This window comes from Oncorhynchus tshawytscha, linkage group LG07, assembly GCF_018296145.1.
Source record: "Oncorhynchus tshawytscha isolate Ot180627B linkage group LG07, Otsh_v2.0, whole genome shotgun sequence".
NCBI classification, from domain to species: domain Eukaryota; kingdom Metazoa; phylum Chordata; class Actinopteri; order Salmoniformes; family Salmonidae; genus Oncorhynchus; species Oncorhynchus tshawytscha.
In genome coordinates, this window is record NC_056435.1 from 42,400,785 (window position 1) to 42,426,117 (window position 25,333).

General features: G+C 45.2%; 1 protein-coding gene across 3 annotated transcripts in view; it reads left to right on the forward strand.

The window, feature by feature from the left end:
- Positions 1-25,333, forward strand: part of cdk18 (cyclin dependent kinase 18) — a 46,283-nt gene that overhangs the window by 15,171 nt on the left and 5,779 nt on the right. For 2 of the 3 annotated variants that reach the window (XM_042324438.1, XM_042324437.1), the window contains 2 exons: positions 8,893-9,014; positions 24,910-25,058. In XM_042324438.1, the coding sequence (XP_042180372.1) occupies positions 8,897-9,014; positions 24,910-25,058 (267 nt within the window). In that variant the 5' untranslated portion in view covers positions 8,893-8,896. Of the gene's footprint in view, positions 1-65; positions 1,646-8,892; positions 9,015-24,909; positions 25,059-25,333 lie in introns of those variants that run through there. The other variant, XM_042324436.1, reaches the window with a different exon arrangement.

Genomic DNA, 25,333 nt, shown 5'->3' on the forward strand with positions numbered 1-25,333 from the left:
GTGAGTCTGAGTCCATGAGACGTGTCATTGTAATGTTGAACACAACAACAGTCCCTTTGGAACATGACCAGAGGAGAAACAACAGTCCTTCACCACTGTACTGTACTTATATTATCTGCAGTCACTCACACACAATTACCACAACAGCCCTTTACAGCCCTAACATTTCACTGAAGAACATAAGTGCTTCCAATTCTGTTTTCTTTGTGTATAATGGATTGTTTTGTGTCTTGAAAGTAGCTTGTCTTTTAGTCTCTTGCACCTGGAAATAACAAACTTTGCACTGGACTGGTCAACAGCTGTGTTTGGATGTGAATTTGCTTGTGCGTGTACCTGCTTGTGTGCAATGGTGCTTCTGTACTCTGGTATATGGGGGACAGATGTTCAATGTTCCTGTGTGTGCCTTCTGTCTGTAGTCCTGTCGGGACATTCTCTCTAGGAGAATGTTGTCGGATGTGTGTAGAGACAATGTATGTGTTGTGTGTATTCGTAGACAACGAGTTTGTGTGGATGAAAGAGTGCGCATGTGCAATGTGTGTGTATGTATGATTGTGTGTGTTTTGGAGAGCTACCGCCGGTTACACAGGCAGCGCTTGAATGAGCAGTCTTTCGGTGCGTGTGAACTGTTGGGGCGAGAGGTAATATGACCACAGGCCCAGAGTTGGCCTCACTACTGAGCAGTAACAAAGTCTGCACAGTACAAAGGCACACTCATTCATTGTTATTCCTTAAATCCATTTATACAAAATAAACACCAGCTCAATCTTTCTTTCTCTTCCTCTCACATCCCCCTCTCCTCACATGTGCCATTTTTACTGCATGCTCATCTGCTTTCCACAACTTCCTTTTTAAAATCCATCAAACCATGTCAAGGGCAAGGTATTGGTATTTAGGATTGTGATGCACATTTGCCATGGTACTTTGAATGTTTTTTTCAATGTTCTCATCCTTTCTTTTTCCATTGAACTATCTGTGTATCTGTTTGTTTGTGACTGCTGTCTCCTCTCCTGCCAGGTCCAGAGGTCTGATTGGAAAAATCACACTGGTCAGATTAGACTGCTTCCTACTGTAATGGATTTTCCTACCATTGAGCCCAGGCACACATTTCAGCCTATTTCATGTGGTTTTGGGATATTTCTGTGGGCTGGAGAGTGTGTGTGTCATGTTCCTGATGTGCACTGACCTGCATAAACCCATGAAGCCAAAGTGAACAAGCAACACATCATCTACCTCAGTAGGCTGTATTCTTGAGAGAAGTTTAATCCAGGACAATGGTTGATTTCTACAGACATTTGGGTTGTGGATTTACAGTATATGACAGGAGTTATTATGGAAGTCCTTTTTGCTAGAAAGACTATTTGAACAATAGTTAATTGAATGAATCATCATGATCCATCTAAGACAGAAGTGAGAAACACAACAAGCAGCTAATAGCCTCAACTTTCCTATAACTCTTCTAATGCATTCTAAACTTTACAGGAGAGAGTATTGCTGGAGTGGAGCAGAGAGACTATTAGTGCTCTCTCTCTCTCAGGAGAAAGATGCACCATTAAGGCTATCTGTGTCCAGGACTGATCAGAGGAAATGAATGGCGGGACTGAGCCTTGCTGGCACCCCTACATGACCAGATGCCCTCTGATTGTGGGTGTGTGTGTGTTAATCGTCTCATTATCTGTGTGTGGGGGGGTGGTGGGGGTGTTCCCAATCAAATACACCAAACCCCACTGAGCCTTCATGTGTTGAACATAGAACACTCATCTTATTTTTCTCAATCTTCTCTGCATCTTCTGGTCTTCTGTAGTTGTGTATCCTGCATTGACCACCCACACACACACATAGTCATACTGTACATTTACTGAGCCTGACGCCATGTTCTTTGACAGTTTAAAGCCATCCTATTGGCTCAGAGCATAGAGCTCCCAGAATGCACCCTGCTCCAAACAGAGGGATATGTTGTCTGTAAACAAGATACTTGTAGCACACCACCATTGGTAACACATCGCTGAAAACACACAAACATACTTAATCTGTGCTCAGGAACACTTCGTATGCTGATTACTCAACACTACATACGTCAGCTACTACAGCAAATACAATTACTGCAACACTTAACAAAGAGCTGCAGTCATTTTTAGAATGTGTGGCAAAAAAACTAAAAGCTAAAACAACTAAAAGCATTGTATTTGGGACATATCATTCACTAAACCCTAAACCTCAACTAAATCATGTAATGACTAATGTGGAAATCAAGCATGTTGAGGAGACACTGTCATGGTCAAAACATATTGTTGCAACGGTAGCTAAGATGGGGAGAGGTCTCTTCGTATCGCGATCAACAAAACAAGTCCTACAGGCCCTAGGTTTGTCGCACCTGAACTACTGCCCAGTCATATGGTCAAGTGCCACAGAAAGGGACAAGCAAACCACAGTTGGCCCAGAACAGAGAAGCACGGCTGGCCCTTACATGTACACGGAGAGCTAACATCAATAACATGCGTGAGTTGGGGTGGGGTGGGAATTCTGTTGTTTTTCTATGTTTTGTTCTGTTGTTATATTTCTATGTGTTTGGCCTTGTATGGTTCTCAATCAGAGGCAGGTGTCAGTCGTTGTCTCTGATTGGGAGCCATATTTAGGTAGCCTGTTTTCTATTGTGTTTTGTGGGTGGTTGTATCCCGTGTTAGTGTTTTCATCATACGGGACTGTTTCTGTTGTTTTGTTTGTATTTTTGTTCAGTGTTCTGTTGATTTATTAAATATATCATTATGGACACTTACCACGCTGCACATTGGTCTGATCCTTGCTACTCCTCTGAAGAAGAGGAATTCCGTTACAATATGATGTGGTAAAGTAGTGTGTAATAATGTGTTGTGTGATTTGTAATTGCCTTAGTCTTTTTTGGACCCCAGGAAAAGTAGCTGCAGCTTTGACAGGTACTAATGGCGATCTGAAAGAAATACAAAATATTTACGTTGACACACAAGCTGCTTTGGAGAGCTGGAAAGGGGGAGGAGAGCAGTGAGGAAAAGGCGAAGCGAGATGTTTCACTCTTGCCCAAATCTTTGCAAAATAAGCCAAATGCGTTTCTATGGGCTTATTTTGGATCTAAGCTTGTCGCCTGTCTTCCCGCCTTTGGGACAATGACTCCCATTGTTAGGGCATGGAGACATGAGCATCTCATCATTGAATACAGATCTCTGAGAAGAGCAATGAATCGAGAGGTTGAATCCAAAGGACATAGAACTATCATTCTCTTGTCTCTCCCAACCTTTGAGGGGAAGATTTAATGCAACACCAGGTTTGCTGGTCATCTGCCTAACAGACGTTGCTTTTAAAGGGGCAATCACTAGTTGCTACATCTATTTTTATAAATGAATGGCATATACCCATTAATTCTTAAAGAATATAGTTTATAAATGACTCAATCTAATTTTATTGGTTAAAACTCATTTTTTTCAACCACTACACAAATTTCTTGTCCTAACTGACTTGCTAGAACTATAGTTCTATGACATCTACTTTGTGCATGACACAGTAATTTTACCAACAATTGTTTACAGACAGATTATTTCACTTATAATTTACTGTATCACAAATCCAGTTGGTCAGAAGTTTACATACACTAAGTTGACAGTGCCTTTAAACAGCTTGGAAAATCCCAGAAAATTATGTCATGGCTTTAGAAACTTCTGATAGGCTAATTGACATCATTTGAGTCAATTGGAGGTGTACCTGTGGATGTATTTCAAGGCCTACCTTAAACTCAGTGCATCTTTGCTTGACAAATTGTAGACCAAGTCTGGTTCATCCTTGGGAGAAATTTCCAAACGCCTGAAGGTACCACGTTCATCTGTACCACGTTCATCTCAACAAGGAAGAATCCACTGCTCCAAAAACACTGTAAAAAAGCTAGACTACGGTTTGCAACTGCACATGGGGACAAAGATCATACTTTTTAGAGAAATATCCTCTGGTCTGATGAAACATAAATAGAACTGTTTGGCCATAATGACCATTGTTATGTTTGGAGGAAAAAGGGGAAGGCTTGCAAGCTGAAGAACACCACCCCAACCATGAAGCACAGGGGTGGCAGCATCATGTTGTGGAGGTGCTTGGCTGCAGGAGGGACTGGTGCGCTTCACAAAATAGATGGCATCATGAGGCAGGAAAATTATGTGGATATATTGAAGCAACATCTCGACATCAGTCAGGAGTTAGAAGTTAAAGCTTGGTCGCAAATGGGTCTTCCAAATGGACAATGAACCCAAGCATACTTCCAAAGTTGTGGCAAAATGGCTTAAGGACAACAAAGTCAAGGTATTGGAGTGGCCAAAACAAAGCCTTGACCTCAAGTCTATAGAAAATGTGTGGGCAGAACTGAAAAAGTGTGTGTGAGCAAGGAGGCCTACAAACCTGACTCAGTTACACCAGCTCTGTCAGGAGGAATGGGCCAAAGTTCACCCAACCTATTGTGGGAAGCTTAAACAATATGAAAGCAATGCCACCAAATACTAATTGATTGCATGTAAACTTCTGACCCAATTGGAATGTGATGAAAGAAATAAAAGCTTAAATAAATCATTCCCTCTACTATTATGCTGACATTTCACATTCTTAAAATAAAGTGGTGATCCTTACTGACCTAAAACAGGGAATTTTTACTAGGATTAAATGTCAGGAATTGTGAAAAACTGTGTTTACATACACCTTAGCCAAATACATTTAAACTTCCGACTTCAACTGTACGTATATGGATGAGCGATGGCCGAGTGGCATAGATGGTATAAAATACAGTATATACTGCACATGTGATATGAGTAATGTAAGATATGTTAACATGATTTAAAGTGGCATTATTTAAAGTGACTAGTGATCCATTTATTAAAGTGTCCAGTGATTGGAATGTTGTTCCGAAAGAGCTGCAAAATCTGGACCCCTACAAATCAGCCAGGCTAGACAATCTGGACCCTCTCTTTCTAAAATTATTTGCTGAAATTGTTGCAACCCCTATTACTAGCCTGTTCAACCTCTCTTTCGTATCGTCTGAGATTCCCAAAGATTGGAAAGCTGCCGCCATCATCCCCCTCTTTAAAGGGGGAGTCATTCTAGACCCAAACTGCTACAGACCTATATCTATCCTATCCTGCCTTTCTAAGGTCTTTGAAAGCCAAGTTAAGAAATATATTACCGACCATTTCGAATCCCACCGTACCTTCTCCGCTATGCAGTCTGGTTTCAGAGCTGGTCATGGTTGCACCTCAGCCATGCTCAATGTCCTAAATGTCATTTACAAAATAGCCTCCAACACTCTACTCAACAAATTGGATGCAGTCTATCACAGTGCCATCTGTTTTTTCACCAAAGCCCCATATAAAACCCACCACTGCGACCTGTACGCTCTAGTTGGCTGGCCCTCGCTTCATATTCGTTGCCAAACCCACTGGCTCCAGGTCATCTACAAGTCTTTGCTAGGTTAAGCTCCACCTTATCTCAGCTCACTGGTCACCATAGCAGCACCCACCTGTCGCATGCCCTCCAGCAGGTATATCTCACTGGTCAACCCCAAAGCCAATTCCTTCTTTGACCGCCTTGCCTTCCAGTTCTCTGCTACCAATGACTGGAATGAACTGCAAAAATCACTGAAGCTGGAGACTCATATCTCCCTCACTAGCTTTAAGCACCAGCTGTCAGAGCAGCTCACAGATCACTGCACCTGTACATAGCCCATCTGTAAATAGCCCATCCAACTACCACATCCAAATACTGTATTTATTTATTTATCTTCTCACCCCAGTATCTCTACTTGCACATTCATCTTCTGCACATCTATCACTCCAGTGTTTAATTGGTATATTGTAATTATTTCGCCACCATGGCCTATTTATTGCCTACCTCCCTTGTCTTACCCATTTGCACACACTGTATGTAGACCTTTTCTACTGTATTGTTTCTTTATTCCATGTGTAACTAGCCTACCTGGTTAAATAAAGGTGAAATAAAACTAATAGTAATTGGGACACAATGTATACAGTGGCAGCCTCTGTGTTAGTGATGGCTGTTTAGCAGTCTGATGGCCTTGAGATAGATCCTGTTTTTCAATCTCTCGGTCCCAGCTTTGATGCACCTGTACTGACCTCACCTTCTGTATGATAGCGGTGTGAACAGACAGTGGCTCGGATGATTGTTGTCCTTGATGATCTTTTTGGCCTTCCTGTGACATCGGGTGCTGTAGGTGTTATGGAGGGCAGGTAGTTTGCCCCCGGTGATGCGTTGTGCAGACCGCACCATCATCTGGAGAGCCTTACGGTTGAGGGCGGTGCAGTTGCCGTACCAGGCTGTGATACAGCCCTACAGGATGATCTTGATTGTGCATCTGTAAAAGTTTGTCAAGGTTTTGGTTAACAACCCAAATTTCTTCAGCCTTCTGGAGGTTGAAGAGGCACTGTTGTGCCTTCACCACACTGTCTGTGTGGGTGGACCACTTCAGTTTGTCTGTGCTCTGTAAGCCCAGGAACTTAACTTTCCACCTTCCCCTGCTGTCCCTTCGATGTGGATAGGGGGGTGCTCCCTCTGCTGTTTCCTGAAGTCCATAATCATCTCCTTTGCTTTGTTGACGTAGAGTGAGAGGTTGTTTTCCTGACACCACACTCCGAGTGCCCTCACCTCCTTCCTGTAGGCTGTCTCGTCATTGTTGGTGATCAAGCCCACTAATGCTGCGTCATCTGCAAACCTGATGATTGAGTTGGAGGCGTGCATGGCCACGCAGTCGTGAGTGAACAGGGAGTACAGGAGGGGGCTGAGCACACACCCTTGTGGGGCCCCAGTGTTGAGGGTCAGCGAAGTGGAGATGTTGTTTCCTACCTTCACCACCTGGGGTGGCCGGTCAGAAAGTCCTGGACCCAGTTGCACAGGTTGGGGTTAAGACCCAGGGCCTCCAGCTTGATGATGAGCTTGGAGGGTACTATGGTGTTGAATGCTGAGCTGTAGTCAATGAACATAATTCTTATTCTCATGAGCTTAGAACAACTGTTGTACCCCATCAGAACCCAAAATATAAGCATGTTTTACTCCAATGTTTGTAAATGATGTAAATGTAAACAAACACTATGTAGCTATGATGTTGATATCATGGATGGTGGTTACATTTCTCCAGGCCCATCCCTCAGCCTTTTTACTGAAACAGGAGCTGATATTGTTTCTACTGTTGATTGTCACTTTAAAGGGAAGTGTGCATCTTCAGGTTCAAATGATTGAAAAATGGAATAAGAAATTACACAGACGAATTGTACATTTTTTTAGTGGCACCAACTGTTAAGATGCTTCAGGAGGGTGGTCACGTGTGCTAGAAATGCAGAGGTCCTGGATTCATGCCTCGGGGTGAGCCAAATTAGGAGGACATGGTACTCTAAGCAAGCAGCGTGATGTCCGTTACACATGCACGCACAAGCATGTGTACGACTGAGGAACATAGTTCTGCCTACTCTTAGGTCTTAAAATAATGACATCACACACACAGTCTGAAAGAAAACTAATTAGAAAGTAGGAGACCATAGCAACCAACCTGCACTGCTGCCCAGTGAGTGAGAGTGAGAGAACGATATAATGAGTGGGGGGAGAGGGTTATATGGTTATGTGATGTATTGACAAAGCAGTGTCTGGGCCATGACAGAGAGGTGACTGTATTGATTAAATGCTCTCCTGCTATTTCGCTGCCTCATTATTCCATCAATCAGTGATCTGATGTTAGCATTTATTTTTAACAGCCAGGGAGCACCACACACAGAGACTGCCTCTCTGTCTCTCTGTTTCTGACCTCAACCAAAGACCACAACCCAATCACTAACGGGAGCTGTTCTGTTTGGTGTGCCATGGGAGGGTGTGCAGTTAGGTTAGAGAACATTGGTTCAGCAGAGGGTAGTTACATATTCACTTTCCTCTGTCCAGACAGTCTGATCGTTATGCTCTTTCACCCCGGGGATTATGGTTAGTGGTTCAAATTGTATAATGTGGTCGTAGCCTGTAAAATGTTTAGGACATGGTGTTGTTTGAGTAACTTTGCCTTGGATCTGAAAACGTGTTATTTATTTAACCCTTATTTTACCAGGTACTTTGACTGAGAACCCATTCTCATTTACAGCAAGAATCTGGGGAATAGTTACAGGGGATAGGAGGGGGTATGAATGAGACAATTGTAAGCTGGGATGACCTTTACCTCAGTGGGCTTACATCAAATCAAAGTTGATTTGTCATGTGTGCCGAATATAACAGGTGTAAACCTTACAGTGAAATGCTTACTTGCAGGCTCTGACCAATGGTGCGAAAAAAAGTGTGTGTGTGTAGGTAAGTAAAGAAATAAAACAGTATCAAATCAAACAAATAAATAAAAAGACATTTGAAAAAAGAGTAGCAGGGCTATATACAGACACCTGTTAGTCAGGCTTATTGAGGTAGTATGTACATGTAGGTATCGTTAAAGTGACATGCATATATGATGAACAGAGAGTAGCAGATGCGTAAATAGAGGGGTTGGCGGGTGGTGGGACACAATGCAGATAGCCCGGTTAGCCAATGTGCTAAAGGTCTTACTCACGTTGGCTACGGAGAGCGTGATCACACAGTCATCCGGAACAGCTGATGCTCTCATGCATGCCTCTGTGTTGCTTGCCTCGAAGCGAGCATAGAAGTGATTTAGCTTGTGTCACTGGGCAGCTCGCGGCTGTGCTTCCCCTTGTAGTCTGTAATAGTTTGCAAGCCCTGCCACATCCGACGAGCGTCGGAGCCGGTGTAGTATGAGTCTGGAGTAATATACAGCAAAAAAACAGGGTTCGATACCCAGTCATTTACATACATATGCCTTGTTCTCTCTCTCTCTCTCTCTCTCTCTCTCTCTCTCAGCGCCATGAACAAGATGAAGAACTTTAAGCGACGTTTCTCTCTGTCTGTCCCTCGCACTGAGACCATCGAGGAAAATGAGTTCACTGAGCAAATCAACCAGCTCAACATCCAACACACTCAGGGTAAGACCTCTAACTACCTTGCACTGCCTGTCCAACACTGTCCAATGACACACAGCAAATCATGTCCTCCTTGTATCCGGTGGGTCTTGCTGTTATGAGTGTTGCTAATGGATGACAGCGTTTTGGGACTATATTTAGAAACAGGAAGCTCAAAATCCTGATCCCAGATCTTACACTACTTTCTCCTCCATACCTCCCTGCATTCATTTATTCATCCTTTTATTAATGGATCAGGCCATTCTTTGATCCGTTTGTAATCAAACCACCAGCCCAGTCATCTCTGTACCAGCCCCACTCTGTCCCCACAGCCTGTATATCACTGATTTCCAGCTAAGGGAAGGCTGCAGTTTGATGAGTTTAGGACACACATTTACACAAGCTCCGAGTGGAGAGATAGAAGAGAGGAGAAGCAGAAAGAGAGGTGTGTGTAAGAGAGGGAGGGAGGGAGGGAGAGAGAAAGACGGAAAGGGAGGGAGGGAGGGAGACGGAGAGGGAGGGAGGGAGGGAGGGAGGGAGGGAGAGAGAAAGACGGAGAGGGAGGGAGGGAGGGAGGGAGGAAGACGGAGAGGGAGGGAGGAAGACTGAGAGGGAGGGAGGGAGAAAGACTGAGAGGGAGGGAGGGAGAAAGACAGAGGGAGGGAGAAAGACAGAGGGAGGGAGGGAGAAAGACTGAGGGAGGGAGGAAGACGGAGAGGGAGGGAGGGAGCCGTAGAGAGGGAGAGAGAAAGACGGAGAGGGAGGGAGGGAGACGGAGAGGGAGGGAGAGAGAAAGAAAGACGGGGAGGGAGAGAGAAAGACGGAGAGGGAGGGAGGGAGAGAGAAAGACGGAGAGGGAGGAGGGAGGGAGGGGGAGGGAGAAAGACGGAGAGGGAGGGAGGGAGAAAGACGGAGAAGGAGGGAGGGAGAAAGACGGAGAGGGAGGGAGGGAGAGAGAAAGACGGAGAGGGAGGGAGAGAGAAAGACGGAGAGGGAGGGAGGGAGAGAGAGACGGACAGGGAGGGAGAGAGAAAGACTGAGAGGGAGGGAGGGAGAGACTGAGAGGGAGGGAGAGACTGAGAGGGAGGGAGGGAGAGAGAGACAGAGAGAGAAAGACTGAGAGGGAGGGAGGGAGAGAGAGACTGAGAGGGAGGGAGGGAGAGAGAAAGACTGAGAGGGAGGGGTGGAAGAGTGAGACGGGGTGCTGGGAGCTGAGGCTGATGGGGATTAGCAGTGTTCAAGACACATTTATACAAGCCAATCTCCCTTGTTGTAGGCCACTGGGTCAGAGCAACAACCATCCTCTCATCTGGCACTAGTCTGCCCTGCAGCAGTGAAAGAAAACCTTTTAATCATTGTGCTCTGGTGTTCATAGTGTTCTTTAGGCTCTCTGTCAATCCAGACATTCTAGAAAGACGGAGAGGGAGGGAGGGAGAGAGAAAGATGGAGAGGGAGGGAGGGAGAAAGACGGAGAGGGAGGGAGGGAGGGAGGGAGAAAGAAAGACGGAGAGGGAGGGAGGGAGGGAGGGAGGGAGGGAGGAGAAAGACGGAGAGGGAGGGAGGGAGAGAGAAAGACGGAGAGAGAAATACGGAGAGGGAGGGAGGGAGAGGGAGGGAGGGAGAGAGAAAGACGGAGAGGGAGGGAGGGAGAGAGAAAGACGGAGAGGGAGGGAGGGAGAGAGAAAGACGGAGAGGGAGGGAGGGAGAGAGAAAGACGGAGAGGGAGGGAGGGAGAAAGACGGAGGGAGGGAGGGAGGGAGAGAGAAAGACTGAGAGGGAGGGAGGGAGGGAGAAAGACGGAGAGGGAGGGAGGGAGGGAGGGAGGGAGGGAGGGAGAAAGAAAGACAGGGAGGGAGGGAGGGAGGGAGACGGAGAGGGAGGGAGGGAGAGAGAAAGACGGAGGGAGGGAGGGAGGGAGAGAGAAAGACGGAGGGAGGGAGGGAGGGAGAGAGAAAGACTGAGAGGGAGGGAGGGAGGGAGAGAGAAAGACGGAGAGGGAGGGAGGGAGGGAGAGAGAAAGACGAGAGGGAGGGAGGGAGGGAGAGAGAAAGACGGAGGGAGGGAGAAAGACGGGAGGGAGGGAGGGAGGGAGGGAGGGAGGGAGAAAGAAAGAAAGACAGGGAGGGAGGGAGGGAGGGAGGGAGAAAGACGGAGAGGGAGGGAGGGAGAGAGAAAGACTGAGAGGGAGGGAGGGAGAGAGAAAGACGGAGAGGGAGGGAGGGAGGGAGAAAGAAAGACGGAGAGGGAGGGAGGGAGAGAGAAAGACGGAGAGGGAGGGAGGGAGAGAGAAAGACGGAGGGAGGGGGGAGGGAGAAAGACGGAGAGGGAGGGAGGGAGGGGAGAGAGAAAGACGGAGAGGGGGAGGGAGGGAGGGAGAGAGAAAGACGGAGAGGGAGGGGAGGGAGGGAGAGAGAAAGACTGAGAGGGAGGGAGGGAGGGAGGGGGAGAGAGAAAGACGGAGAGGGAGGGAGGGAGGGAGAGAGAAAGACTGAGAGGGAGGGAGGGAGGGAGAGAGAAAGACTGAGAGGGAGGGAGGGAGGGGAGAGAGACGGAGAGGGAGGGAGGGAGAGAGACGGAGAGGGAGGGGAGGGAGGGAGAGAGAAAGACTGAGGGAGGGAGGGAGGGAGAGAGAGAGAAAGACGGAGAGAGGGAGGGAGGGAGGGAGGGAGGGAGGGAGGGAGGGAGGGAGAGAGAAAGACAGACGGAGAGGGAGGGGGAGAGAGAAAGACGGAGAGGGAGGGAGAGAGAAAGACGGAGAGGGAGGGAGGGAGGGAGAGAGAAAGACGGAGAGGGAGGGAGGGAGGGAGGGAGAGAGAAAGACGGAGAGGGAGGGAGGGAGGGAGAGAGAAAGACGGAGAGGGAGGGAGGGAGGGAGAGAGAAAGACGGAGAGGGAGGGAGGGAGGGAGAGAGAAAGACGGAGAGGGAGGGAGGGAGGGAGGGGAGAGAGAAAGACGGAGAGGGAGGGAGGGAGGGAGGGAGAGAGAAAGACGGAGAGGGAGGGAGGGAGGGAGAGAGAAAGACGGAGAGGGAGGGAGGGAGGGAGAGAGAAAGACGGAGAGGGAGGGAGGGAGGGAGAGAGAACGACGGAGAGGGAGGGAGGGAGGGAGAGAGAAAGACGGAGAGGGAGGGAGGGAGGGAGAGAGAAAGACGGAGAGGGAGGGAGGGAGGGAGAGAGAAAGACGGAGAGAGAGGGAGGGAGGGAGAGAGAAAGACGGAGAGGGAGGGAGGGAGGGAGAAAGAAAGACAGAGGAGGGAGGGAGGGAGGGAGGGAGGGAGAAAGACGGAGAGAGAAAGACGGAGAGGGAGGGAGGGAGAGAGAAAGACGGAGAGGAGGGAGGGAGGGAGAGAGAAAGAGAGGGAGGGAGGGAGAGAGAAAGACGGAGAGGGAGGGAGGGAGAGAGAAAGACGGAGAGGGAGGGAGGGAGAAAGAAAGACGGAGAGGGAGGGAGGGAGAGAGAAAGACGGAGAGGGAGGGAGGGAGAGAGAAAGACGGAGGGAGGGGGAGGGAGAAAGACGGAGAGGGAGGGAGGGAGGGAGAGAGAAAGACGGAGAGGGAGGGAGGGAGGGAGAGAGAAAGACGGAGAGGGAGGGAGGGAGGGAGAGAGAAAGACTGAGGGAGGGAGGGAGGGAGGGAGGGAGAGAGAAAGACTGAGAGGAGGGAGGGAGGGAGGAGAGAGACGGAGAGGGAGGGAGGGAGGGAGAGAGAGACGGAGAGGGAGGGAGGGAGGGAGAGAGAAAGACTGAGGGAGGGAGGGAGGGAGAGAGAGAGAAAGACGGAGAGAGGGAGGGAGAGAGAAAGACGGAGAGGGAGGGAGGGAGGGAGGGAGGGAGGGAGAGAGAAAGACAGACGGAGAGGGAGGGAGAGAGAAAGACGGAGAGGGAGGGAGAGAGAAAGATGGAGAGGGAGGGAGGGAGGGAGAGAGAAAGACGGAGAGGGAGGGAGGGAGGGAGAGAGAAAGACGGAGAGGGAGGGAGGGAGGGAGAGAGAAAGACGGAGAGGGAGGGAGGGAGGGAGAGAGAAAGACGGAGAGGGAGGGAGGGAGGGAGGGAGAGAGAAAGACGGAGAGGGAGGGAGGGAGGGAGGGAGAGAGAAAGACGGAGAGGGAGGGAGGGAGGAGAGAGAAAGACGGGAGGGAGGGAGGGGAGGGAGGGAGGGAGGGAGGGAGAGAGAAAGACTGGGAGGGAGGGAGGGAGAGAGGAGGGAGGGAGGGAGAAAGACGGAGAGGGAGGGAGGGAGGGAGAGAGAAAGACGGAGAGGGAGAGAGAGAAAGGAGGGGAGAGGGACGGGAGGGAGAGAGAAAGACGGAGAGGGGGGAGAGAGAAAGGAGGGAGGGAGGGAGGGAGGGAGAAAGATGGGAGAGGGAGAGAGAGGGAGAGAAAGACGGAGAGAGAGAGAGAAAGACGGAGAGAGAGAGAAAGACGGAGAGAGAGAGAGAGAGACGGAGAGAGAGAGAAAGACGGAGAGAGAGAGAGAGAGAGAGAGAGAGAGAGAGAGAGAGACGGAGATCCAGACATTCTACCCTTCGCAACCCCTTATTCCACCACAGCCTGTTTCAGACAATAACTGAACAAAGATTTCATGAAATAATCATTGATTTCTGCAACAGTGAATCAGGGCGATGCTGTCCAACTTTCTGTCCATGTTTGGAGTGACGGAATTGGCTGACATTTTTCCCAGAATTAACCACATAACCTAACATTCCTTTCAACTCCTAATGAGTTTGGGATAAAACATCAGCAACACAACCTTTCCTAGACTCTCAAATAATGTTTTTTCACATCAAGATACAGCTCAATCATATTCCCTGACACTGAAATACCAGAACACACAAAATGTTTGTCACATGCATCAGAGCAGCTGTCTTTACAGTGGTCATGTCTTTATTGTTTCTAATGGATCTTTATTGCAAACAAAAAGAGAAACACAATCGGCTCACAGATCAGAATGACTATATATTAGGTGTATATCCTTAAGGCAGTTTTATCAACATAATATCTCCTTCAGTCGCCTGTCTCGGTAGGTAAGCAAAAAAAGTCAATTTGTCACGTCTGAGTGAGAGATTAATTCATTAGCAAACCTTACAGGCTAACGTGTGTGTACCAGGGAGGCCACCCGTCCACCTGCCAGTCTAATCTTTAAGCCAATCTAATAGAGCAACCTAGTTTACAGTGCCTTCGGGAAGTATTCAGACCCCTTGACTTTTTCCACAATTTGTTAGTTTACAGCCTTATTCTAAAATGTATTAAATCGTTTTTTTCCCTCATCAATCTACACACCCCATAATGACAAAGCAAAAACCTATCACATTTCCATAAGTATTCAGACCCTTTACTCAGTACTTTGTTATAGCACCTTTGGCAGCGATTACAGCCTTCGAGTCTTCTTGGGTATGACGTTACAAGCTTGGCACACCTGTATTTGGGGAGTTTCTTCCATTCTTCTCTGCAGATCTTCTGAAGCTCTGTCAGGTTGGATAGGGAGCGTTGCTGCACAGCTATTTTTAGGTCTCCAGAGATGTTTGATCGGGTTCCGGTCTGTGCTCTGGCTGGGCCACTCAATGACACTTAGAGATTTGTCCCAAAGCCACTCCTGTGTGCTTAGGGTCGTTGTCCTGTTGGAAGGTGAACCTTCGCCCCACTTTGAGGTCCTGAGGGCTCGGGAGCAGGTTTTCTAAAAAGGTTCTCCCATCTCCACAGGGGAACTATAGAGCACTGTCAGAGTGACCATCAGGTTCTTGGTCACCTCCCTGACCAAGGCCCTTCTCTCCCGATTTCTCAGTTTGGCCAGCTTGGTGGTTCCAAACTTGTTCCATTTAAGAATGATGGACTGCACTGTGTTCTTGGGGACCTTCAATGCTGCAGACATTTTTTGGTACCCTTCCCCAGATCTGTGTTTCGACACAATCCTGTCTCGGCGCTCTACGGACAATTCCTTCGACCTCATGGCTTGGTCTTTGCTTTGATATGCATTGTAAACTGTGAGACCTTTATATAGACAGTTGTGTGCCTTTCCAAATCATGTCCAATCAACTGTATTTACCACAGGTGGACTCCAGTCAAGTTGTAGAAACATCTCAAGGATGATCAAGGAAACAGGATGCACCTGAGCATAATTTCGAGTCTCATACCAAAGGGTCTGAATAATTATGTAAATAAGTTATCTGTTTTTTTTTTATATACATTTGCAAACATTTCTAAAAACTTGTTTTAGCTTTGACATTATGGGGTATTGTGTGTAGATATCTGAGGATTATTTATTTAGTCAATTTTAGAACAAGGCTATAACAAAATGTGGAAAAAGTCAAGGGGTAAAGTTTCACTATATTAAATAATACTTTTATATGCTGATGGAAAGATAAACATAATGAAATAATTGAATTAGTTCAGGTCATCACATTAAACACTGTCATACAAAATTTTACCAGTGCCAGCTAGAGAAGAATGGATGCCCCATCGGTAGAAAACATCGTAGTAGCCTACAACAGTAAGCTTCATTAGAAATGCAACTCTGAGAGGAACTAACAGTCCGCAGACAGCTCCTGTCTTGAATTTGAGTTTCCTACCTGGCCATGTGAGAGCCTTTGTCTGCCTTTTAATACATTATTCACTTCATCAGATGTCTGTTATCTCCCAATTTAGATAGGATAGGACTATAACACACTGTCTTTTAAATATACACATAGGCTGAAGACTCTGTACCCTCTCATTATAAAGAACAATATTATTGTGAACACTTTTCTTCCTCCTGCACACCAACAAAAACACGACTACAAACTCTCTCACACTCACTAACTCTCCTTCTTTGTGGACATGGCCTTACATAAAGACATATTGTGGTCCACTTATTGGATTGTCCTTTTCCAAACAAGCTGTCTTATACCTTTGTGTGTGTGTGTGTGTGTGTGTGTGTGTGTGTGTGTGTGTGTGTGTGTGTGCACGTCTCACCTGCCCTGACCCCAATTACAAGCAGACAGATCAAAGGGTTGCTGTAACTGTGATATTTAAATGACCAGCCTGCTCCCTTTATTTCTTCCCCTCTCGCTCTCTCGTTCTGTGCCCACCCATAGCAGAAGTATTAATCAAACTAAGATGTCATCATAGCTATCTTTCTCACCATTAATCTATCACCACTTCATACTAGAGGTTGACTGATTAATCGGAATGGCCAATTAATTAGGGACGATTTAAAGTTTTCATAACAATCGGAAATCGGTATTTTTGGACACCGATTTGGCCTATTCATTTACACCTCCATTTAATTTTTATTTAACTAGGCAAGTCAGTTAAGGACACATTCTTATTTTCAATGATGGCCTAGGAACGGTGGGCTAACTGCCTTGTTCAGGGGCAGAACGACAGATTTTTACCTTGTCAGCTCGAGGATTCAATCTTGCAACCTTACAGTTAACTAGTCCAACACTGAATGCAGTAAGCCAAGCTAAGTTGCTAGCTAGCATTAAACTTGTAAAAAACAATCAATCAATCATAATTACTAGTTAACTACACATGGTTGATGATATTACTAGTTTATCTAGTGTGTCCTGCGTTGCATGTAATCGATGCGGTGCGTATTCGCGAAAAAGGACTGTCCTTGCTCCAATGTGTACCTAACCATAAACATCAATGCCTTTCTTAAAATCAATACACAGAAGTATATATTTTCAAACCTGCATATTTAGCTAAAATAAATTCATGTTAGCAGGCAATATTAACCAGGTGAAATTGTGTCACTGCTCTTGCGTTCATTGCATGCAGAGTCGGTGTTTATGCAACAGTTTGGGTCGCCTAATTTGCCAGAATTTTAAGTGTTTTCGAAATGATAGATTCCGGATTCGACCATATTAATGACCTAAGGCTTGTATTTCTGTGTGTTATTATGTTATACCTAAGTCTATGATTTGATAGAGCAGTCTGACTGAGCGGTGGTAGGCACAAGCAGGCTCGTAAGCATTCATTCAAACAGCACTTTCATGCGTTTTGCCAGCAGCTCTTCGTTGTGCTTCAATCATTGCGCTGTTTATGACTTCAAGCCTATCAACTCCTGAGATTAGGCTCATGTAACCGATGTTAAATGGCTAGCTAGTTTGCAGGGGGGGCGCTAATAGCGTTTCAAACGTCACTCGCTCTGAGACTTGGAGTGGTTGTTCCCCTTGCTCTTCATGGGTAACGCTGCATCGAGGGTGGCTGTTGTCAATGTGTTCCTGGTTCGAGCCCTGGTAGGAGCGAGGAGAGGGACAGAAGCTATACTGTTACACTGGTAATACTAATGTGCCTATAAGAACATCCAATAGTCAAAGGTTAATGAAATACAAATGGTATAGAGAGAAATAGTCCTATAATTCCTATAATAACTACAACCTAAAACTTCTTACCTGGGAATATTGAAGACTCATGTTGAAAGTAACCACCAGCTTTCATATGTTCTTATGTTCTGAGCAAGGAACTTAAACGTTAGCTTTCTTACATGGCACATATTGCACTTTTACTTTCTTCTCCAACACTTTGTTTTTGCATGATTTAAACCAAATTGAACATGTTTCATTATTTATTTGAGGCTACATTGATATTATTGATGTATTATATGAAGTTAAAATAAGTGTTCATTCAGTATTGTTGTAATTGTCATTATTACAAATACATTTGAAAATATCGGCTTCTTTTGGACCTCCAATTATCGGTATCGGCGTTAAAATCATAATCGGTCGACCTCTACTTCATTCCATCCAATTCCCTCTCTCTCGCCTTCGTTGATCTCTCGATCTCTATTCCATCTCTCTATCGCTCTTTTGCCAAATCAATTTTTCACCTTATTTTTCGAACACTTAAGTGAGCTGGTTAGATACTTGCCTTCTGCCTATGAATGATTAACTTTTATTTAAACTAAAATCTACCATCTAAATTTCCATCATCATCATTTGCATGCATGTACACCAGAAATGGTATCTGTGTTTGCAGACACAAGTGTATCTACTAATAAAAGGAAGACTGTGGGTGCAGGAATAAATATTAATGGATGAGCTATCTGTCAGAGAGAGAGGAGACAAGAGAAGGAAACAGAGAGAGGGGGAGAGGAGACTGAGAGAGAGAGAGAGAGAGAGAGAGGGGAGGGGTGCGAAGAGAGAATATTTCCCTCTGTTTAGCCCTATCCTCACATGCTTTTGTTAGCAATCAGTGTCTCCATGGAAACAAGGAGTTAAAGAGCTCACTGCAGACTACATCAAACACCTCAGGAGGCAATAGGCTGAACACACACAAGAACGCGAAGAAGCACAAACACACCCTAGCAACGGTCATTGAAATTGTTAAAAGGTTTTAAAAACTATTTTAATAAATGCAACAGTTTTAGTCTTTTAGGAGATACTCTTATCAAGAGTGACTTACAGTACTGAGTGCATACATTTTCATACCTTTTCGTACTGGTCCTCTGTGGGGATCCAACCCACAACCCTGACATTGCCATGCTCTACCAACTGAGCCTCATGGCACTACATTTTTCACATTTTTATGAATGGAGTTCAGGCATTATATTTATTGTCAAATGGCAAAAAAAATGTATGTACTTGTGTGTGTATATAAACTACCGTTCAAAAGTTTGGGGTCACTTAGAAATGTCCTTGTTTTTGAAAGAAAAGCACATTTTTGTCCATTAAAATAACATCAAATTGATCAGAAATAAGGTGTTGTCACGTTCTGACCTTAGTTCCTTTGTTTTGTCTTAGTTTTAGTATGGTCAGGGCGTGAGTTGGGGTGGGCAGTCTGTTCTTTTTTCTATGATTTGGGATTTCTGTGTTTGGCCTGGTATGGTTCTCAATCAGAGGCAGCTGTCAATCGTTGTCCCTGATTGAGAACCATACTTAGGTAGCCTGTTTTCACCCTTGAGTTGTGGGTGATTATTTTCTGTTGAGTGTTTGTATTCTGCACCAGACAGAACTGTTTCGGTTTCGTTTGTTCACTTTGTTGTTTTGTATTGCAGTGTTCAGTTTGATTCATTAAATATTAACATCATGAACACATACCATGCTGCGCTTTGGTCCTCCGATCCTTCCTACTACTCCTCCTCAGAGGAGGAAGAAGAAACCCGTTACAAGTGTAGACATTGTTAATGTTGTAAATGACTATTGTAGCTGGAAACACCTGATTTTTTAAAAATTGATTATCTACGTAGGCGTATAGAGGCCCATTATCAGCAACCATCACTCCTGTGTTCCAATGGCACGTTGTGTTAGCTAATCCAAGTTTATAATTTTAAAAGGCTAATTGATCATCAGAAAACCCTTTTGCAATTATGTTAGCACAGCTGAAAACTGTTGTGCTGATTTAAAGAAGCAATAAAACTGGCCTTCTTTAGACTAGTTGAGTGTCTGGAGCATCAGCATTTGTGGGTTAGATTACAGGCTCATAATGGCTAGAAACAAAGCACTTTCTTCTGAAACTCGTCAGTCTATTCATGTTCTGAGAAATAAAGGCTATTCCATGCGAGAAATTGCCAAGAAACTGAAGATCTCGTACAATGCTGAGTAGTACTCCCTTCACAGAACAGCACAAACTGGCTCTAACCAGAATAGGAAGAGGAGTGGGTGGCCCAGGTGCACAACTGAGCAAGAGGACAAGTACATTAGAATGTCTACTTTGAGAAACAGACGCCTCACAAGTCCTCAACTGTCAGCTTCATTAAATAGTACCTGCAAAACACCAGTCTCAATGTAAACAGTGAAGAGGTGACACCGGGATGCTGGCCTTCTAGGCAGAGTTCCTCTGTCCAGTGTCGTTGTTTTTTCCCACATATTAATATTTTATATTTATTGGCCATTCTGAGATATGGCTTTTTCTTTGCAACTCTGCCTAGAAGGCCAGCATCCCGGAGTCACCTCTTCAATGAAGCTGCCAGTTGAGGAATTGTGAGGCGTCTGTTTCTCAAACTATACATACATACATAACCTGTCCACACACACACCTACTCATTCCAGCGTTTCTTTATTTTTACTATTTTCTACATAGTAAATATATATTTTGAATTGTTTAACACTTTTTTGGTTACTACATGATTCCATGTGTTATTTCATAGTTTTGATGTCTTCACTTTCTACAATGTAGAAAAAAGTTTACAAAAAAGAAAAACCCTTGAATGAATAGGTGTGTCCAAACTTTTGACTGATACTTTATATATTTTATTATTATCAAATACAACAGGTGTAGGCCTTATAGTGAAATGCTTACTTACGAGCTCCCAACCAAAAATACGGACAAGAATAGCGAGACTATATACAGGGGGGTACCAGTACAGAGTCAATGTGCGGGAGCATCGGTTAGTTGAGGTAGTATGTACATGTAGGTAGAGTTATTAAAGTGACTATGCTTAGATGACAACAGAGGTCCTGAATGGCAGTAGAGGAGTAGAGGTCCTGGATGGCAGGAAGTTTGGCCCGTGTACTGGGCCGTTCACACTACCCTCTGTAGTACCTTGTTGTCGGAGGCTGAGCAGTTGCCATACCAGGCAGTGATGCAACAAGTCAGGATGCTCTCGAAGGTGCAGCTGGAGAACCTTTTGAGGATCTGAGGACCCATGCCATATCTTTTCAGTCTCCTGAGGGGGAATAGGTTTTGTTGTGCCCTCTTCACGACTGTCTTGGTGTGCTTGGACCATGTTAGTTTGTTGATGATGTGGACACCAAGGAACTTGAAGCTCTCAACCTGCTCAACTGCAGCCCCGTCGATGAGAATGGAGGCGTGCTCGGTCCTCTTTTTCCTGTAGTCCACAATCATCTCTTTTGTCTTGGTCACTTTGAGGGAGACGTTGTTGTCCTGGCACCACATGGCCAGGTCTCTGACCTCCTCCTTATAGACTGTCTCGTTGTTGTCGGTGATCAGGCCTACCACTGTTGTGTTATCGGCAAATTGAATGATGGTGTTGGAGTCAAATAAGTGAACATGGAGTACAGGAGGGGACTGAGCAAGCACCCCGTGTTGAGGATCAGCATTGCGGATGTGTTGTTACCTACCCAGGAAGTCCAGGATCCAGTTGCCGAGGGAGGTGTTTAGTCCAAGGGTCCTTATCTTATTGATGAGCATAGAGGGCACTATGGTGTTGAACACTGAGCTGTAGTCAATGAATAGCATTCTCACATAGGTGTCCCTTTTGTCCAGCTGGGAAAGGGCAGTGTGGAGTGCAATAGAGATTGCATCATGTGTGGATCTGTTGGGGTGGTATGCAAATTGAAGTGGGTTTAGGGATTTCTGGGATAATGGTGTTGATGTGAACCATGGCCAGCCTTTCAAAGCACTTCATGGCTACAGACGTGAGTGCTACGGGTCGGTAGTCATTTAGGCACGTTACCTAAGTGTTCTTGGGTACATGCACTATGGTGGTCTGCTTAAAACATGTTGGTACTACAGACTCGAACAGGGAGAGGTTGAACATTTCAGTGTAGACACTTGCCAGTTGGTCAGCGCATGCTCGCAGTACTCGTCCTGGTAATCCGTCTGGCCCTGTGGCCATGTGAATGTTGACCTGTTTAAAGGTCTAACTCACCGGCTGCGGAGAGCGTGATCAGTCTTCTGGAACAGCTGGTGCTCTCATGCATGTTTCAGTGTTATTTGCCTCGAAGCAAGCATAGAAATAGTTTAGCTCGTCTGGTAGGCTCATGTCACTGGGCAGCTCTCGGCTGTGCTTCCCTTTGTAGTCTGTAATGGTTTGCAAGCCCTGCCACATCCGACGAGCGTCAGAGCCGGTGTGGTATAATTCGACTTTAGTCCTGTATTGACGCTTTGCCTGTTTGATGGTTTGTCGGAGGCCATAGCGGGATTTCTTATCAGCTACCGGGTTAGAGTCCTGCTCCTTGAAAGCGGCAGCTCTAGCCTTTAGCTCAGTGTTGATGCTGCCTGTAATCCATGGCTTCTGGTTGGGGTATGTATGTACAGTCACTGTGGGGACAACGTCATCGATGCACTTATTGATGAAGCTAATAACAGTTGTGGTGTACTCCATATTCCAGTCTGTGCTAGCAAAACATTCCTGTAGCTTAGCATCTGCTTCATCTGATCACTTTGTATTGATCTTGTCACTGGTGCTTCCCTCTAATTGTTGATTGTAAGCAGGAATCAGCAGGATAGAATTATGGTCAGATTTGTTAAATTGAGGGCGAGGGAGAACTTTGTATGCGTCTCTGTGTGTGGAGTATACAGTTGAAGTCGGAAGTTTACATACACTTAGGTTGGAGTCATTAAAACTTGTTTTTCAACCATTCCACAGATTTCTTGTAAATAAACTATAGTTTTGGCAGGTCGGTTAGGACATTTAATTTGTGCATGACACAAGTCATTTTTCCAACAATTGTTTACAGACAGATTATTTCACTTATAATTCACTGTATCACAATTCCAGTGGGTCAGAAGTTTACATACACTAAGTTGACTGTGCATTTAAACAGATTGAAAAATTCCAAAAAATTATGTCATGGCTTTAGAAGCTTCTGGTAGGCTAATTTACATAATTTGAGTCAATTGGAGGTGTACCTGTGAGTGTATTTCAAGGCCTACCTTCAAATTTGATGCCTCTGCTTGACATCATGGGAAAATCAAAAGAAATCAGCCAGGACCTCAGATAAAAAGAAATTGTAGACCTGCACAAATCTGGTTCATCCTTGGGAGCAATTTACAAACACCTGAAGGTACCAAGTTCATCTGTACAAACAATAGTATGCAAGTATAAACACCATGGGACCACACAGCCATCTTACCACTCAGCAAGGAGACATGTTCTGTCTCCTAGAGATGAACATACTTTGGTGCGAAAAGTGCAAATCAATCCCAGAACAACAGCAAAGAACATTGTGAAGATGCTGGAGGAAGCAGGTACAAAGTATCAATATACACAGTAAAATGAGTCCTAAATCGACATAACCTGAAAGGCCGCTCAGCAAGGAAGAAGCCACTGCTCCAAAACCGCCGTAAAAAAGCCAGACTACGGTTTGCAACTGCACATGAGGACAAAGATCATACTTTTTGGATAAATTTCCTCTGGTCTGATGAAACAAAAATAGAACTGTTTGGCCATAATGACCATAGTTATGTTTGGAGGAAAAAGGGGGAGGCTTGCAAGCCGAAGAACACCATCCCGACCATGAAGCACGGGGTGGCAGCATCATGTTGTGGGGGTGCTTTGCTGCAGGAGGGACTGGTGCATTTCACAAAATAGATAGCATCATGAGGCAGGAAAATGATGTGGATATATTGAAGCAACACCTCAAGACATTAGTCAGGAAGTTAAAGCTTGGTCGGAAATGGGTCTTCCAAATGGACAATGACCCCAAGCATACTTCCAGAGTTGTGGCAAAATGGCTTAAGGACAACAAAGTCAAGGTACTGAAGGTGCCATCACAAAGCCCTGACCTCAATCCTATAGAACATTTGTGGGCAGAACTGAAAAAGTGTGTGCGAACAAGGAGGCCTATTACCCTGACTCAGTTACACCAGCTCTGTCAGGAGGAATGGGCCAATATTCACCCAACTTATTGTGGGAAGCTTGTGGAAGGCTATCCAAAACGTTTGACCCAAGTTAATCAATTTAAAGGCAATGCTACCAATATTAATTGAGTGTATGTAAACTTCTGACCCACTGGGAATATGATAAAAGAAATAAAAGCTGAAATAAATCATTCTCTCTACTATTATTCTGATATTTCACATTCTTAAAATAAAGTGGTGATCCTAACTGACCTACGACAGGGAATTTTTACTTGGATTAAATGTCAGGAATTGTGAAAAACTGAGTTTAAATGTATTTGGCTAAGGTGTATGTAAACTTCTGACTTCAACTGTACCTGTAACGGATGTCGTCGGGAGAAAGAGAGGAGGACCAAAGCGCAGCGTGGTAAGTGTTCATGATGATGTTTAATTAAAACTCAGAACACTAAACAATAAATGACAACGTGAATTTACCAAAACCGAAACACTCACACGGAAACAAACACCCACAAACCACAAGTGAAACCCAGGCTACCTAAGTATGATTCTCAATCAGGGACAACAATTGACAGCTGCCTCTGATTGAGAACCATACTAGGCCGAACTCAAAAACCAACATAGAAAAACAAACAGACTGCCCACCCCAACTCACGCCCTGACCATACTAAAACAAAGGAACTAAGGTCAGAACGTGACAGTACCTATACAAACTTTACATTGTTTGCGAGATCAGACATACTATAATATCACTATAATCCAAGTATTCATTTTCGGAACTTGCCTTCATTTCAGTGCATCTAATTTGTAAACATTTCAACTGTATTAAATGATTACTTTTTTCAATTACACAAAAAATGACCAATCATCAAAATAAATGGCTGAAAACGACAGATCCTCAAGTGGGTGGGTTATGCGCATTGCTACTGTACGTACGCACACACACACACACACACACACACACACACACACACACACACACACACACACACACACACACACACACACACATCAAATCACTATACACACATAGGCACACATGCACAGACACACATACATAGAGGTTTCAATCGGTGTGATGGAAGAGACACATATCCACTCCAAACACATCCAAAAGCAGTGAGACCAACAATCCATTCACATACAGGGTCAAACCAAGGCTGAAACACTCCACCTTGAGCTGTTCAACAGCCTGACACAGTTACACATGCACACACTTCCACACAGTATAGCTGATACAGCCTTGTGTAGTGTCCAGACTGAAAGAGTGCTGTGTTGTTGTTTCATAAAGAGTAATTGTCCACTCAATATGTTGTGTACAAAACTGAAGAGGATAGATTGTTAAAGCAAGTATGTGTGTGTGTGTGTATGAGGCTACAATATGTATTTAACAGTATATGTGTGTTACGTTTTCTATAACACTAAAGTGTATGTTTTCTCCCTCTGTCTGACCTGCAGCATTGACTCCAGACAGCCTGACTCTGCCGTCACTGCACCCTGAGGCCAGTCCCAGTCCAGTGAGCCCTGACCCAGTCATACCCGGAGCACAGTCCCCCTCCCAGCTCCAGTACCGCAGCAAAGCACCACACCGACGCTTCTCTATGGAAGTGAGACAGGGAGGGAGAGTTGGGAAGAAAGACAAATGCATATAAAATATAGAGAGTTTAGATGTGATAAAGTTAATATTGACAGACCGATTAGTATAGTGTAGCTCAAAACACCAATCTGAAAGGAACTGCTATACTGAGAGAGACACTAAGTAAATATAGCCTCCTGTACGTCAGGTAACACATTACACAGGTAACACATTACTTGAAGGGGGAATACATAAGGCATTCATAAAACCGTTATGAAACCAGTCATAACACCATTATGATATCAT